This window comes from Physella acuta, unplaced genomic scaffold (assembly GCF_028476545.2).
Source record: "Physella acuta isolate Inbredline_101_S28 unplaced genomic scaffold, ASM2847654v3 ptg002361l, whole genome shotgun sequence".
In the NCBI taxonomy this organism is placed as follows: domain Eukaryota; kingdom Metazoa; phylum Mollusca; class Gastropoda; family Physidae; genus Physella; species Physella acuta.
The window spans coordinates 1-16,768 of NW_026733854.1; the positions used below are offsets into that span (position 1 = coordinate 1).

The 16,768-nt window shown below is 39.7% G+C and overlaps 1 protein-coding gene across 1 annotated transcript; it reads left to right on the forward strand.

Annotated features, from left to right (window-relative positions):
- Window positions 1-6,392: 6,392 nt before the first annotated feature.
- Window positions 6,393-16,194, forward strand: LOC131933085 (uncharacterized; the record flags this gene model as incomplete). The annotated part of the gene is given in 6 exon segments (XM_059289916.1): window positions 6,393-6,557; window positions 11,768-11,896; window positions 13,480-13,624; window positions 14,180-14,357; window positions 15,201-15,370; window positions 15,463-16,194. Coding segments are annotated over 5 exon segments (1,122 nt in total). The 3' UTR covers window positions 15,997-16,194.
- Window positions 16,195-16,768: the final 574 nt, after the last annotated feature.

Here is a 16,768-nt window from a genome sequence, read left to right on the forward strand (position 1 = left end):
GTTTTGGTTTTGGTTAATTTGTTAGATCTACGTCACGCGGTTAGGATAAAAGTCGGACCATAGTAGGTAAGAGTTTTAAGCTGTTTACATTTTTTTTAAAAATCCATTTCAACTTAAACTTGAATGCTTTTTTTAATTAGGCAATATACTGAAACAGTTTTATTTTGGTAAAAAGCAAAACGCCGTTTGTTCCTATAAATTAAAAATCGTTATTAAATGTTTATTATACAAACGATGGCAGTGAATAGTGATGTGTATGAAACCCGTGTATATGACCCATAACTGAACAGGCAGTACCAATTTACCTTAAAAAGTGCTACACCAGACATAGCAGTTAGTCTACTTAGTTATAGAGACACAGACAAACTAAAAATAAGCACCGAGTCTCCCAGGAGAAAAAAGTCTGGAAGAACACTGGTCTAACAGCTAACGTCAAAACTATAGTACATGGTATACCATTCTTCGAATTTCTAAAACACTGGACATACACGCACACACGAACGCACGTACATAGGCAGGCACGCACTCGCACATGCACCACCCCCACCCCCCAAACAAACACATACCCGCAAACGCACACAACAACAACCAGCACTGACTTAGGCATAAATTGAAGGTATTGGGCGTAAAGGATTCGTATTAAAAGAAAATACTGCAAAGCCCCTAAATGCAGGGGCGGTAAGTCTTCCTGTACTGATGTAAAAACCTTGTACGGCGCGACCACCCGAATAGTGAGCGCCTGTTCCCCGCTAAGCTAATCGATGGCCTGGTGTCACAGCGACCTTGAGGAGACGGCTCGTGACTTGGCCTTGACCCTTGTGACAAGTATTCGAAGCGTCCTAAAACGTACCTCTTTTATTTGTTAATTAAGGTAATGAGTAGACTCATTAGCAGGCTGCTTAATAAACTGATGACATTTTTTTTTTACACCTGGGATAGGACCGATTTTATAAGGCTTGTGAGATTTTGGAGAAGTGGATGATTAGGGGTGGGGGCAGGGTGGCAGGGGGATGACCTTTTTGCAAACAAGGGCCCTTCCAGATCTTTCATTAAACTCCATTTTATTTTGAAAGACAAACATTAAACTTCTTAGTGAATGCTAGGTTTTGATTCGTCTGTAATATGAATTATTTATTCCGTCTAAATTAATTTAATAACATTATAATAAAACAAGAGTTTCTGAAAGGTATACAGGCTGAAAGGGGTTCGGAGACAGTATTTGAAGCCAGGGTTCGGGGAAACTAATTTTAGCCAGTGGTCTGTCTTAACTAATTAGCACGATTAATCTATATTTATTTAAATAGAATTTTGTACAGTAAAATATTTTAAAGTTTATTTTCTTAAAGATTTATTCTTAAAATATTTATAGACTGTAGCTGAAGCCCCCCCCCCCCCATTCCCACGTGATTCATCAGGAGATAACAGATACCATTACGTACCAATGCAACAATAACACAACAACAAAGGGCACACAACTCTGATACTCACATTTCAACCAGCAAGTCAGACAACTCCCATGACTAAGATGCATGGAACCTCACAAGTAACCGACATTATCTTTCCAAACCAGCTGTCAAAAACCCGTTAGTAGTCTCCTGTTGGGGGACTTCACACTAGCAACATTTCGTGAACTTGTCTGACTGAGATTGTTGGAACTTGGGACCCACCTCTAAAATACACAGAGGTCTGTGTTAGATATTCTCTGTTCCAAATATTTGCAACATCGCAATGCACAGTATTCGACTCTCTATATATTATATGTTAAATTACAATGTTATACACGACCTTAATACTTAATATGCTAGATATTCTATGTTTAGTTACAATGTTATAAAACATCTTAATACACAACATTCTATGCTATATATTCTATGTTTAGCTATAATGTTATGCATTATCTTAATACATAACATTCTATTCTAGATATGCTATGCTTGGTTACAATGTTATACACACCATTCTATTCTAGAAATTCTATGTTTAGTTACAATGGTATACACACCATTCTATTCTAGATATTCTATGTTTAGTTACAATGGTATTTTTTTTTCAAATAGTGTACTAAGTAGGCCTACTACAATTCTAGAGGCATCAAAATTAAGCAAAAATTATTTATGTCCGTTATCCAATGGTATACACACCATTCTATGCTAGATATTCTATGTTTAGTTACAAACTTATACACACCTTTCTATCCCCTGTACAAATAAAAACAATTAAACAAAGCATTAAACTCCCAGTGAAACTATTTTTTTCTGTGTATAAGAGCCTTACTCTATTCGCTGAAAAAATACATTTGATATAGAAACGTGTATTGGTTTTAAATTGCTCTTACTGGAAGCGCTAGCTGATTTCTATTTTAAACCAACGACAGGTTATCTCCCTGTATAAACCAGCTGTTGCGCATGAATACAGCACTGCGACCTTTCACCCCAACAATAAGTTCTTGATTGAAAAGAAAAAAAAAAGGTCGAGTAATTGTGTTGGGTATGAGTAATATTTAAACTGGCCTACTTAACAGCATCGATTGGATAAAAAAACAAATAAGGAAACCTATAAACCATTCTATTTTATTCCCACGTTTTCTTTAACTTGCTTTCTCTGTTTGTTTGTCTTTCCAATCAAATCTTGCGATCGAAATTTCTGGCACTTCCCAGATAGCTAGCGCGCTGAAATTTTCAGGGAAGCTTTCTTTTGGATGACCATTGAATATTCAATTGTTATTATTACTAAATTGATCAATGGAAACATTTTATTGAGCATTTTAGACCGCTATATAATCTATATATATAATTCTCCTCTGCTAGCCATTAGAAAAAAAACCAGCGACGCGTACCTCGCGCGCAGTGAAGCGAACGATCACATGTCGCCACAGGCTTAGGGGCAAGTAATTTAGCTTGAACCGAGTTTAAACTTACAGGAGGTAGGCCAGTTTGGGGGAGACGATATGGTCGAGTGGTTGGGCACACGATTGCTATCCCACTCGACACGGGTTCAAATCTATGTGTTCTAGTCAGTAACGTATTCAAACAACGTGTTTTTTACGAGTTGTCTTTTTACGAGTTGTCTTTTTACGAGTTGTCTTTTTACGAGTTGTCTTCGTTTACCCAAAAAAAAAGTGAAAAGATAAAATCGATAGCAAGATTTTAATGCAAACAAACAGACAAAGACTAAAAAGTAGAAAATAATAATCATTAAAAAAGTTTTTAAAAACCCACGTTTTCTGATTGAACTAAAAAGTAGAAAATAAATACTATACATCACAATAATGCAAGCGATCACTCTACTATAAGCGATCAAAAACGTGGGGCGCCGTGATTTTCTTACAGTTTCTAATACTGTTGACTCTCTACAAGCTCCCTAATAAAAGTCAATAGTATTATCTAATCAATAGTAATATAACTTTTACTTCGGCGCCCCACGTTTTTCATCGCTTATAGTAGAGTGATCGCTTGCATTATTGTGATGTATAGTATTTATTTTCTACTTTTTAGTTCAATCAGAAAACGTGGGTTTTTAAAAACTTTTTTAATGATTATTATTAATGTTGTCTAAGTTAGGGTAGATAAGGGGGCGTCAGTAGGGAAACCAGGTCATGAGACATCTGGTGCGGTAAAGTAGGGTGTCAACCCCCCCCCCCCCCCCCCCTACGAACAAAATTTTTTTTTTGGGTTGGTGTCACTCCTCTCTACCTACTATTTTGTTATAATAAGGGGGATAAAACTTTTTTTTTTAAATTTCTTTTTTTATTTCTAATTGGTGTCGCCAACTAAATGGTACACGGAGCAGACGACTCCCTCCCCTCGCACTTTGTGACGCCTCTGGGGTGGGACGTGTCTCCCTCCACGGGTAGGCGAGGTATATACATGGGTCAATGCTGTGGTCGTGTTGTGGTTTACTTGTCTGTTAATACTGGTAGACGTGGTCATATGGTAAAGATGACAGGCCGGTTAATGATGTGTGCGTGTGTCGGTGTGTGTGTGTGGGGGGGGGGGGGTGTGGGGGGTGTATTGTTATATTGCACACACACAGCTTTTTTTTGTTTTAAAGTCTGACGACGTGGCTAATGGAAACAATTTTGTAGTTTAAAAAATCTGCTGATAGCAATTGTCCCGGGCACAAGAGTAAGAGAAAAATAATTGAATGCAGTTTTTGCAAATATCTGTAAGAACTGAACTAATAAATGTGTTTCAAATAGGACACTGTTTGTCTTCTTGATGCAGCTGAGAAACAGATTTTGTGGTCAAACTGGTATTTGTACCATGTTGTAAAACTTTTTCTCGCGAATAGTGAGATCGGTTATACTGTAATATACGGCAAGTTGGTTGTCTGTAGCAGTACAAGAAATAGTTCCTACCCCCGGAACAAAAAATATCCTTAAAACGTTTCGGAACAGCCCGTCTGTCTAGTTGTACAGCTAAGGAGGTTTGAGTCGAACTTACGATGTCTAATCAGTTAAGTAAGAGCTAATCGGATGTAAATACTGGCTACAAAAGTCGATAAAATTGTAAATCTTTTTCATCCGGTCCGATTAAAATGTTCAATAGTTTACGTCGGTCTATGTGATGGTGGGGGCTGAGGGTGGGGGAGGAGGAATTGTAAGTTGAGGGAAAATTTTATACTGTGATTTATAGTTCGACGTATTTTTTTTTTACAAAAAAACGTATATTTATATTATTTATACATTGTTTTATGTATGTTATTCATACTATTAATATTTTATTTAGATGTTTGAAACTATTATTTATTGTTCTAATGATAACAAATGCATTTATATGGTTTCATATTCACTTATTGGTATTATCCATACACAAAAGATGTACGCAGAGGCGTAGCGAGGGCGGGGGTGCGGACCGCACCGGGTGACACCATTTAGGAGGGGTGACACCAAGGCAAAAAATTGCAAAATATATAAAGAAAAATGATAATTCCACTTAATTAAGCGATTAATTCGAGTGTTAAACAGTGTTTTAAGAGGTGCAAATCGAAAGTTTGAGGGGGGGGGGGGGAGGGGTGCAAATCGAAGTTTGTCCCCGGGGGACACCATTAAGTGCCGCACCGAGTGACACCCGACCTCGCTACGCCACAGGATGTACGTATGTTAATACGAGATAGTAACACCACTTCGACGATTTGTATTATCTCGGCCGGTTCAGGTTCCTATAGATCAGGATAACTGATGGATGACTGTACGTATTAGTACGGAAGTGAGTGTGAATGTATGTGTGTCGGGATGGGGGTGATGTTTAATTAAAGCCCTAAAAAATGTAACAGGCCTGCTGATAAATTATCAGCAACGTCATCATATCAAATGCAGGAAAACCAATGTGTCAAACTGACGACCTTGGTCTGGTATTGTGTTGGGTGGGGGATGGCGAAGATTAAAAGTTGTGCCGGAAATATAATATTGCATTAGCGACAAAAAAAAAATAAACATAGCATGAAATAACATACCGTATCAGAAAGCTGGAAAATGTAGTAATAATAAAAGGGAGATAACTTAAATCGCACAAAGGGAGAGAAGTAAAATAAAGCTGACAATATGTTGAATGTGTCAGAAATGAATGATTGAATGGTTAGTAACTACACGTAGGGATTATTCTATCTTTGATCATTGCGGTTAACTCACTGCCAGTATGGATTAGCTCTTTGACACACTGTAGTTTCCAACACACTGTGTTCAACACACATTTTAGTGCCCAACACACATCGTTGTATCCAACACACACTGTAGACTCAAATACGCTGTGTTCATCATTTGAAGTTCCATTGTGATGGCATTTTTTTTTCTAATAGAAATTATTAATAGTTTTTAAGGTATTTTTATTTTATTTTTTATTTTAGTTTTATTATATTTAGACGTTTTGTATTAGATCTATGTATAAGTAAACCCTCTTAAATGAATGAAAGTAGGCTATAAGTAAGAAAGAAATATTACTATTGTAAATCTGTATCAGTCCTCACAAGCCGGTGATGAAAACTGTAATACTAAAGCGAACACACACAACTGACGCTGTAAATTACATGTCTGAAACACACACACACAAAAAATGTTTTTAAAGTGGTTTAGCTTCTGAGCTAAATTGCAGCTTTTTTTTCTAAATATCAAGAACAACAATAACAAAACATCGAACAAAACTAGCTAAACATTACTTGTTATATAAGCAAATGTATTGTTGCTTGTCCATAGCCTAACATTGACCCACTAACCTAAGCTAAGCCTTAGAATAGTAACACAACAACAAATACTGGTCACGTGTCATGGGTAAAAATAGAAATAGTTAATCTCTAATTACGAACAGCTGTTTGTGATGAATCTTTTCATTCGAACTTGATTTTTTTAAAGCTGTAAATTATAGACAAAAGTGCAGTGTGTTGTGTCTATTTCAGGTGTGTGTTGCAAAGATTTCTATAACCGTTATTAAAAGTGTGTGGTACTTAGCTTACATTCACGGCGTTGGCTGACCTTTTAGCGCGTGTTCCCTGTGCACGTGCGATTGTGTAATTAAAATGCTCACCTCCCTGTTGACAATAGTCACAGCTGACGTACCGGATGTGTGAGTAACATTGATTTTAACCTAACCCTAACCTACAAATAGCTGCTACGACTGACACACCTCACAAACACTGGCTAACTTTGATCTCACCACAAACACTGGCTAACTTTGATCTCACCACAAACACTGGCTAACTTTGAGCTTACAACAAACACTGGCTAACTTTGAGCTCACCACAAACACTGGCTAACTTTGAGCTCACCACAAACACTGGCTAACTTTGAGCATACCACAAACACTGGCTAACATTGAGCTCACCACAAACACTGGTTAACTTTGATCTCACCACTGGCTAACTTTGAGCTCACCATAAACACTGGCTAACTTTGATCTCACCACAAACACTGGCTAACTTTGATGTCACCACAAACACTGGCTAACTTTGATCTCACCACAAACACTGGCTAACTTTGATCTTACCACAAACACTGGCTAACTTTGATCTCACCACAAACACTGGCTAACTTTGAGCTTACCACAAACACTGGTTAACTTTGATCTCACCACTGGCTAACTTTGATCTCACCACAAACACTGGCTAACTGAGCTCACCACAAAAACTGACTAACTTTGATCTCACCACTGGCTAAGTCTGAGCTTACCACAAACACTGGCTAACTCTGAGCTCACCACAAACACTGGCTAACTTTGAGCTCACCACAAACACTGGCTAACTGAGCTCACCACAAAAACTGACTAACTTTGATCTCACCACAAACACTGGTTAACTGAGCTCACCACAAACACTGGCTAACTTTGATCTCACTACAAACACTGGTTAACTTTGATCTCACCACTGGCTAACTTTGATCTCACCACAAACACTGGCTAACTTTGAGCTTACCACAAACACTGGCTAACTTTGATCTCACTACAAACACTGGTTAACTTTGATCTCACCACAAACACTGGCTAACTTTGAGCTCACCACAAACACTGGCTAACTTTGATCTCACCACAAACACTGGTTAACTTTGATCTCACCACAAACACTGGCTAACTTTGATCTCACTACAAACACTGGTTAACTTTGATCTCACCACAAACACTGGCTAACTCTGAGCTCACCACAAACACTGGCTAACTTTGAGCTTACCACAAACACTGGCTAACTTTGATCTCACTACAAACACTGGCTAACTCTGAGCTCACCACAAACACTGGCTAACTTTGATCTCACCACAAACACTGGCTAAGTCTGAGCTTACCACAAACACTGGCTAACTTTGAGCTTACCACTGGCTAACTTTGAGCTTACCACTGGCTAACTTTGAGCTTACCACAAACACTGGCTAACTTTGAGCTCACCACAAACACTGGATAACTTTGATCTCACCACAAACACTGGCTAACTTTGATCTCACCACAAACACTGGCTAACTTTGATCTCACCACAAACACTGGCTAACTTTGATCTCACCACAAACACTGGCTAACTTTGAGCTCACCACAAACACTGGCTAACTTTGAGCTCACCACTGGCTAACTTTGAGCTTACCACTGGCTAACTTTGAGCTTACCACAAACACTGGCTAACTTTGAGCTTACCACTGGCTAACTTTGAGCTTACCACTGGCTAACTTTGAGCTTACCACAAACACTGGCTAACTTTGAGCTCACCACAAACACTGGCTAACTTTGAGCTCACCACAAACACTGGCTAACTTTGAGCATACCACAAACACTGGCTAACTTTGATCTCACCACAAACACTGGCTAACTTTGATCTCACCACAAACACTGGCTAACTTTGAGCTCAAACACTGGCTAACTTTGATCTCACCACAAACACTGGCTAACTTTGATCTCACCACAAACACTGGCTAACTTTGATCTCACCACAAACACTGGCTAACCCTGAGCTGGGCCTGATCACAAACTCCAACAAAACAAACCTTCAGCATGCGTGTCCTCGCATCATGAGAACGACTGAGTAGAATCTGATTACGTCAGGTCCTATGGTCCACTATTGGATGCCCAAAAAAACGGACGCATATTTTAGTTGGTCTACTCCAACAAGTTGTGCCATTTGTGTTTGGGTGAGTCTCTCACACGCGGTACACCCTCATCACGTGACCTAAACGTCTAGGCAAAGTTGATAGGAAATCGATTTTCTTTTTAAACCAAGAGACACGATTACTTTAGACCTAAGTACAGAGACTGGATTAAATGAGACAGGAGTACTAATAGTCGAATGTAATCGATTACATGAGATACGAATACAGATAGTCGAATACGTGAGACAGTGTACGTACATGTAGTTTTCTACCTTCTTGACTTCTTGTGTTTCAGTTGGTGTATGTAGCCTGATCGCTGGTATTCATATGAATACAAAGCTTCAACAGTTTACAAAAGTAACAAGACTACACTAATTTAACCTCATAAGAAGTAAAAAAAAAACAGTCGTACAATGATATTTTAAGGTTTTGTTTATTTATTTATTTGCACGACCACGAACTGATCGGAGTTTTCCGTATCTCTGCGCTCTATTGCGCACAATCCACACCGGTGCAACTGCGTCACACAGTTCAGCGAAAACGCAAAAAAATATTTCGACGTTCGATTGTTTATCGATTTATAAAGGTAATATTTTTATGTAAATAACAGAAAAATAATAATCGATTTATTGTATTCTATTAACGGTTTCCGTTGGGGCTAATATATTTCTAGATCTAGATCTATTCTAGATCTCTAGATCTAGATAGATATAGATCCAGAGCTAGATCTAGATCTAGATTCTATTCTAGATCTAGATATCTAGTTAGATCTACATTTTAAAGCAAAGAATTTACTGTCTCAGTAAAGTTGAGTAAAGATATTTAACTTTTAATGATTCTAAAGAGAGAACTTAGGCACTGAGTGTCATTCGGTAAACTTCAACAAGTTGGTTTAAAAAAATTAAATGTAACCTCACAAACCTACCCAACCTATCCCATCCTTTCACAACTTCCCCAACCTTCTTTAACCTACCCCAACTAAACCCAACCTATCCCAACTATTCCCAACCTACCCCAACTATACCCAACCTACCCCAACTATTCCCAACCTATCCCAACTATTCCCAACCTATCCCAGCTATTCCCAACCTATCCCAACTATTCTCAAATTACTCCAACTATTCCCAATCTTTCGGCAACCTCCCCAAGCACCCCATCCTTCCCAACCTACTCCAACCTTTCCCAACCTACCCAACCTACCCAATCCACACCAACCTTTTCCAACCTTTTCCAACCTTTTCCAACCTTTCCCAACCTACCCAATCCACACCAACCTTTCCCAACCAACCCCAACCTACCCAATCCACGCCAACCTTTACCAACCAACCCCAACCTACCCAATCCACGCCAACCTTTACCAACCTACTTAATCCTACACCATCCTATCATTAAAGTAACGGAGTGGACATTTCTTCTATTGAACCATTGTTTATTGCCAGCTAAAATACAATTCTGCTACAACATCTTGGTGATTGAAGCATGACCCTAATAGTGCAGCATAGACCTAACTCTATCCTTAACACAAGCTGAACATTTTTACCCACTTCTCGGCTACTGCAGCCTTTTAGAAGCCCTATCAGTGCATTAAATCAATACTTAGCTATTCTCTTAAACCATTTAGTCCCGCCTGTGTTAGAAATATGTGGGCGACAAAATAGTTCATTATTAGTTTATTTACCCTCATATAACCACCCCTGATATATATATATATATATATATATATATATATATATATATATATATATATATATATACATACATATATGTGTGTATGTACGTATGTATGTATGTGTATATCAACCCTGATATTACATTTTATATGGGAGCAGGTCATTTCACTTCTTTGTTATTCCTGTATATTACCCCGACCACAAAACTGCAGTAGGACATTACCCCCTATCGATTACTAATTGACACATAACTAAGTAAGGATCGGGGTAATATCAATGATAGGTACATGGTCTAGTAGAGGGAAAGTGACAGGATATGAATAGGCGTAGAAATAGGAATATGGATATGTTCTACGTTACGGTTCTGTTACGGTTCTGTTCCGGTACAATAAAATGGAGATTTAATATAGAAATGCGATCAGTTTTAGGTTGTTATAACCTGATTTTTTTTCCTGTGTTGTTCATGTTTAACACTGAAGGGACGTACATGACTTAATCAATATAGCCATCGCTATGAGTAAAATAACATGACAGCCAGGTAACAGGTGGTTTCGTATTCAATTATTCAATTGTTTTTCAATATCTCTTTTGTTTTCTCAATCAGGTACTTGCATGGCTTTGTCTTGCATACACAATATTTACAGCTGAACAAATAATGTTCACACGATTACAACACACGATCAACACACGATTACTCCACTCGAGAACACGTGCACGCCCCCTCCCCACCCACACACACCCCACCCACCCACACCCACACCCACACCCACACACGTATCACTTAAAGACACAATCCAAACTCACCATATTTTAATATGTCACTCCAATTGTTTCAAATATCATTTTCCTAAAGGGATCTAATCAGTGAAATCACATGTTCTCTGTTCATGGCTAGTTGTCATTGTGATTGTTGTTGTTCATGTTAACTGTTAGTGTTTGTAATTGTGTTTGTTCATATCACCTGCTAGTTTTTGTAATTTTGTTTGTTCATATCAGCTGCTAATGTTTGTAATTGTGTTTGCTTATGTCACCTGCTAGTGTTTGTTATTGTGATTCTAAGCCGTAGTTGTTAATGTTGGTGTTTGTTATTGTTTGCATCATTTTCTAGATTTTGTGTTTGTTCCTTCTGATCTGCTACTGTTTGTGTTTGTATTCATGCCAGCTGCTAGTTTTTGTGATTGTGATTTTTGTGTGAGATTGTTGTGTTTGTGATTCTGATTTTGTATGTGAACTGATATTATACATGTATGTGTTTATGCGAGAGAGTATACTTGCATATGTACAAGGTGATACAACGTATTTTATGAAGCTGATGTCTGAATATTATCCCATATATTAAGTGAATACACTGATACCATTCACTACTACCCTCTACCCCAAACTTCACAAAAGATTTTTTTTTTACTGTCCATAAAATTGCTATAACTTTACAGGCCTCTTGTCAACATACGTTGAATATCCTTCAGTCTATAGGAACATGCAAACAGTAACAGGCTTTTTGCCCAACTAACTATACGTATATTGAATATCTTTCTTTCTTTAGGAGTATATAAGCAGTATCACTAGAGGGGACCAATATGGAGAAAGGGGAAGCAATAACAGCTTTAAAACAACGCATGACAGTGGCTACCCCTCTTCCTGACGAACCAAATTTCGCTACATCAGACGAGACGTAAGGAAATATTTCATTTTAGTACATCTAATTAATTAATTAATTTAGCTCCTTAATTGTTCTTTTGGAAATAAAGTGTGAACCTTTTGCTAGACAGAAAAATAACGTCAGATCGTTTTTCAGACAAATGAGGATTCCAATGTCCGATAATAGACTCTTCCAAAATAGGTGTGCAAGGTTTTAAGTAGTGTCTTGTAGTCTCGAAATGGAATTTATATAGAAAATTTATATTTTTAACAGTGTCCGCCCCCCTCCCCCCAGAAAATTTAGTCCGCCCCCCCCCCCCCCCCCGAAAATATCAAGTCCCCCCCCCCCTCGGAGAAAAAAGTCTGGAAGAAACACTGCGGGTTAAGGATAGGGTTAGCACTGACATTAGCTAGTCATATATGTAACTCTATATTGAGTTAACTTCCAGAAATTTAACACCCCTTTTTAACGTACCAGTTTTCTTTACCAGTGTCTTACACGTAATGAACTTTCCCCAAAATAGGGGTGTCATGTTGTTGATTGTAACCCAACGACAATTTCATGTGCTAGTGTTAGGTTAGGGCTCGGGTTAGATTGAATGAAATAAGGTTAGGGTTAACATAGTTCATAATTACCGTTTTTAAAGAGAACTCCATCGAACATCAGGAAAACTGTTAAAAAGCCCACGACATATTGACACGGTCAAGTACTTTATGTACTAATTTGACCTTTGTCCCGGAAGTACAGACCAGGTGTATTCCTCCCTGAGAGTGATCCCCCTTGGCGTAGAAGCCAATACTTGGGCAGCATCAATCTTCTCCACCACACCAGACTTTCAGGGGAGAGAAAAAATCAGCGGGGCAGCTTCCGGTCACGAGGTTTAACTAAAACATGCAGACGGTTGGCAGACGTCACCCCGATTTGTCAAGCCGTAATTGTTCTGTTTTTGATTTTACCCTGGCCATTATTGCCTTGTTGGACCCTGCCCTTTTGTCTGAACCTTACAGTACATTTCATAAATTTATCTTCAAGGGGACAGACCGAACAGTGTTGTAGAATTTTTTTAAGGCCAGTTTGTTTTTATACACAAGTCCAATAACGTTTTAGATATTTTTTTGCTTGTACTCAAGTATTATCAAACATTACTTGCTAATGTCAACGCTAACCATAGTACTTCACTAATCCATACCCTAACCCAAGCTCTAGTCCTGACTTTCTATGCAGATATTTGAATACCAGTGACGTCACCAAATCGAGTGTAGCCCGGTGCGATAATCTTCCTCATATACAAATTTAATTTTTTTGTTTTTGCATTTTCGCTTTTTTGCGAGTCCCTTTCCTTCCATTTCATTAACTGAATTTATAGTGCCCCCCCCCCCACCCCCGGAGAAAAGTCTGGAAGAAACACTGCTCCTCGCCCTCCATGCCACGCTGCTGATACTTACAGTCTAAACAATTTTTAGGAAAATGTATTGCTAGACACTAGAAGTAAAATACTTGGTTGGTGACGTGCTCTAATGAAGCCATTACTGAGAATTACTCTCTCTCCCTCTCTCTCTCTCTCTCTCTCTCTCTCTCTCTCTCTCTCACTCTCTCTATTGAATCCCCTCTGCCAGTGTGGTGCGGTTCCTCAAGGCCAATGACTGGAAGTACAAGGACGCCGAGAAGGCCCTGCTCAACACACTCGAGTACAGACGTCAAGTGAGGCCATTGACCACAGACTGTCAGTTTTGTCACGAACGGCCTGGCTTTCATTCTATGGTAAGTAGGAGGGGAGGGGGGGGGGGGGGAGGGGAGGGTTGCGATATTTACTCGGAGACAAGGTGCTGTTTGTGGACTTTGTTAATTTATTATTATTTACAGAAACAACATTTTTTCGTGTACGTTTTTCACAGAAACAACAAGTCATTAATGTACATTGTTTACACAGAAACAACATGTATTTATGTACACTATTTACACAGAAACAACATGTATTTATGTACATTGTTTACACAGAAACAACATGTATTTTTGTACACTATTTACACAGAAACAAAATGTATTTTTGTACACTATTTACACAGAAACAACATGTCTTTACGTACATTATTTAAAAAGAAATTTTTTTTTATGTATATTATTTTCACAGCAACAATATGTAGCACCTCTTCACAATTCATTTAGCTTTTATGACTCTAAAAATAAGAATAAGCACAGAGAGTTATTTTACAAAGGTAGATAATCACACCAGTAACTTTTGCTCTGATGATAATGTAGAGTAATTTCCCTTGCTCTGTTTCCATCGTTAGTGTTGCTTTACTCCCCTCCCTCTAGCGTCAGGTAGGATTTGACGAGTCTGGCAGACCAGTGATGTATTCCAGCTTCGCCCAAGCTTCTATCCACAAGAACTCTGTCGATGACGTCATGGCCCATTTGACCTACCTGATTGAGAATGCCAAGGCCACCATGGACAATGGCGTCACAACTTGGGTCTTCGTCATCGACTGCACATGTGAGTCGTTTTTTGGCTGCCTCTAGTTGAGCGTTGAGCTGTGTAAGTTGCCGGTCGTGTTATGCCTGTAGACTTGGGAAGACACAGATGCTGTTGCTGTTTATGTGTATTATCCTGTGGTTTCTCACCATTATAGCTGTCAAAGACTTTATTTGTTAAATGTGTCCATCACCAAAGTATCCGACGATTGCAGTTAGTATTCTGACGAACAAGCGGATGATATATGATTTTTTTAATGACTGTAGCGTAGCTCATGCTGTTGGTTTTAAAAACATCGTAAAATGGACCTTACCAAACCTGACCACATCTGACCACGCCTCACCACACCTAACCACACCTGACCACACCTAACCACACCTGACCACATCTGACCACACCTGACCACACCTGACCACACCTGACCACACCTGGCCACACCTAACCACAGCTGACCACACCTGACCACACCTGACCACACCTGGCCACACCTAACCACAGCTGACCACACCTAACCACACCTGACCACACCTGACCACACCTGACCACACCTGACCACACCTGACCACACCTGACCACACCTTACCACACCTGGCCACACCTAACCACACCTGACCACACCTGACCACACCTAACCACAGCTGACCACACCTGGCCACACCTGACCACACATGACCACACCTGACCACAACTTACCACACCTGACCACACCTGACCACATCTGACCACACCTTCCACACCTGACCACACCTGACCACACCTGACCACACCTGACCACACCTGACCACACCTGATCACACCTGACCACACCTGACCACACCTGACCACACCTGACCACACCTGACCCCACTTCCCCCATGTCCCCAGGGATGACGTTCGGAGCCTGCAACCCCAAGCTGGGCTACACCGTGTCCAACATACTGGGTAGCCACTACCCCGAGAGACTGGGGCTGGTCATCTGTGTCAACATCAACCCGGTCTTCCACGGAGTTTGGAAAGCTTTAAAGAAGTTGATCTCGCCGGGGACTGTATCCAAGGTAACTGATGACAACAATCTTGTTTGACGTACATATGGATATCGTACGATGTTCGCATCATATAACTCCGATTACTTGTTGTACATCCTCAGGTCAAACTGGTCAGGTCAGAGGCCAAAGTTCGTCAAGTTTTCTCTACCTATTTTTCTGAAGAGCTCTCCGACTGGTTGCTGGAGGAGCTGGCACTAAACCGCAAGAAGCCCTTACCCCGGGGTCAGATGGAGTTCTGGAACCCGCCTCAGCCTCCCGTGACCCATGACCCCCGCGGGTCACCAGCGTACATAAGACAGTGCATTCACTCATTCAATCGGGATTTTCTAAAGTTCGTCCCCGGGCAGAAGAAAAGTCACTGCCCTCATCCGAACATTATCGACGCCCTAGGGGCAGAGGTCACGGCCGTGGTACTGACCCCGCAGGAGGAAGCCGAACTAGCCCAGGCCATAGACGAGGTCAAGCTGAGCGGGGAGGTAGCTGATGAGGAGCTGTCTGACGTGGACGTTGATGACGTGCCGGATCACGTGACCACGCCGAAACCAGAGGAGCCTCGCGATAAAGCCCACAGCGAGGGGCCGAGCGAGGAGAGCGGGAAGACAAAAAGCAGGTTGAAGAAATGGATTCTAAGGTAGTTCCAGTGTAATCGTCTAGATGTTTAAAAGACTTGACACAATCTTCTGCTGTAATCGATACCTTTGACGGGCTTCCTACCCGCGTGATTCATACTGTGATTCCGGTAACACTAATTAATTAGCATAAGAGTAAGGCCATGTTGTTCTATTGTTTGAAATTACTTTAGTCGTAATAAATATATTTATGTGTAATAGTTATTTTTTGCTTGTCAATTCTTAAAAGACATTCCAATATTTTAAACTCCATAATTAAAAAAAATTACTTTAAGTTTTGCATATTAAACGAAATAATCGTTCGCAAATTGTAAATGTTAACGTTAACTTATGAAGTTTAAAAGTCAAATATCAGTTTAAAATTTTTAATTATGGTCTAATTTTTCTGCTTGTAATAGAATTTTATCTGTTTGACATGCACGAATTGACTTTTTCAATTTGAATGAATCAAATATCTGGACAAAAACATCTTTATCAGGTACCATTCCCTTTACACCGTCTATTTCTCATCCGAAAATTCGAATTGCATCAAGGTTTGACACAATATCGTCCAAGCTTCAGTGTGAGTAAACTAGTAAACACACGATTAACACACGTCTCCCATTTACCATATCAATACCATTATACCAAGGCGTAAAAATCAGGATTTCAAGGGAAAAAAACAACTCTTTGACACAGCCAGTCAACCCCTGATACGCCCCCCCCCTCCCCACCCCGACACATATGCCCTACATTATAATGCAAGCGTATTGAAAACAGAATATCTTATCAGACACTT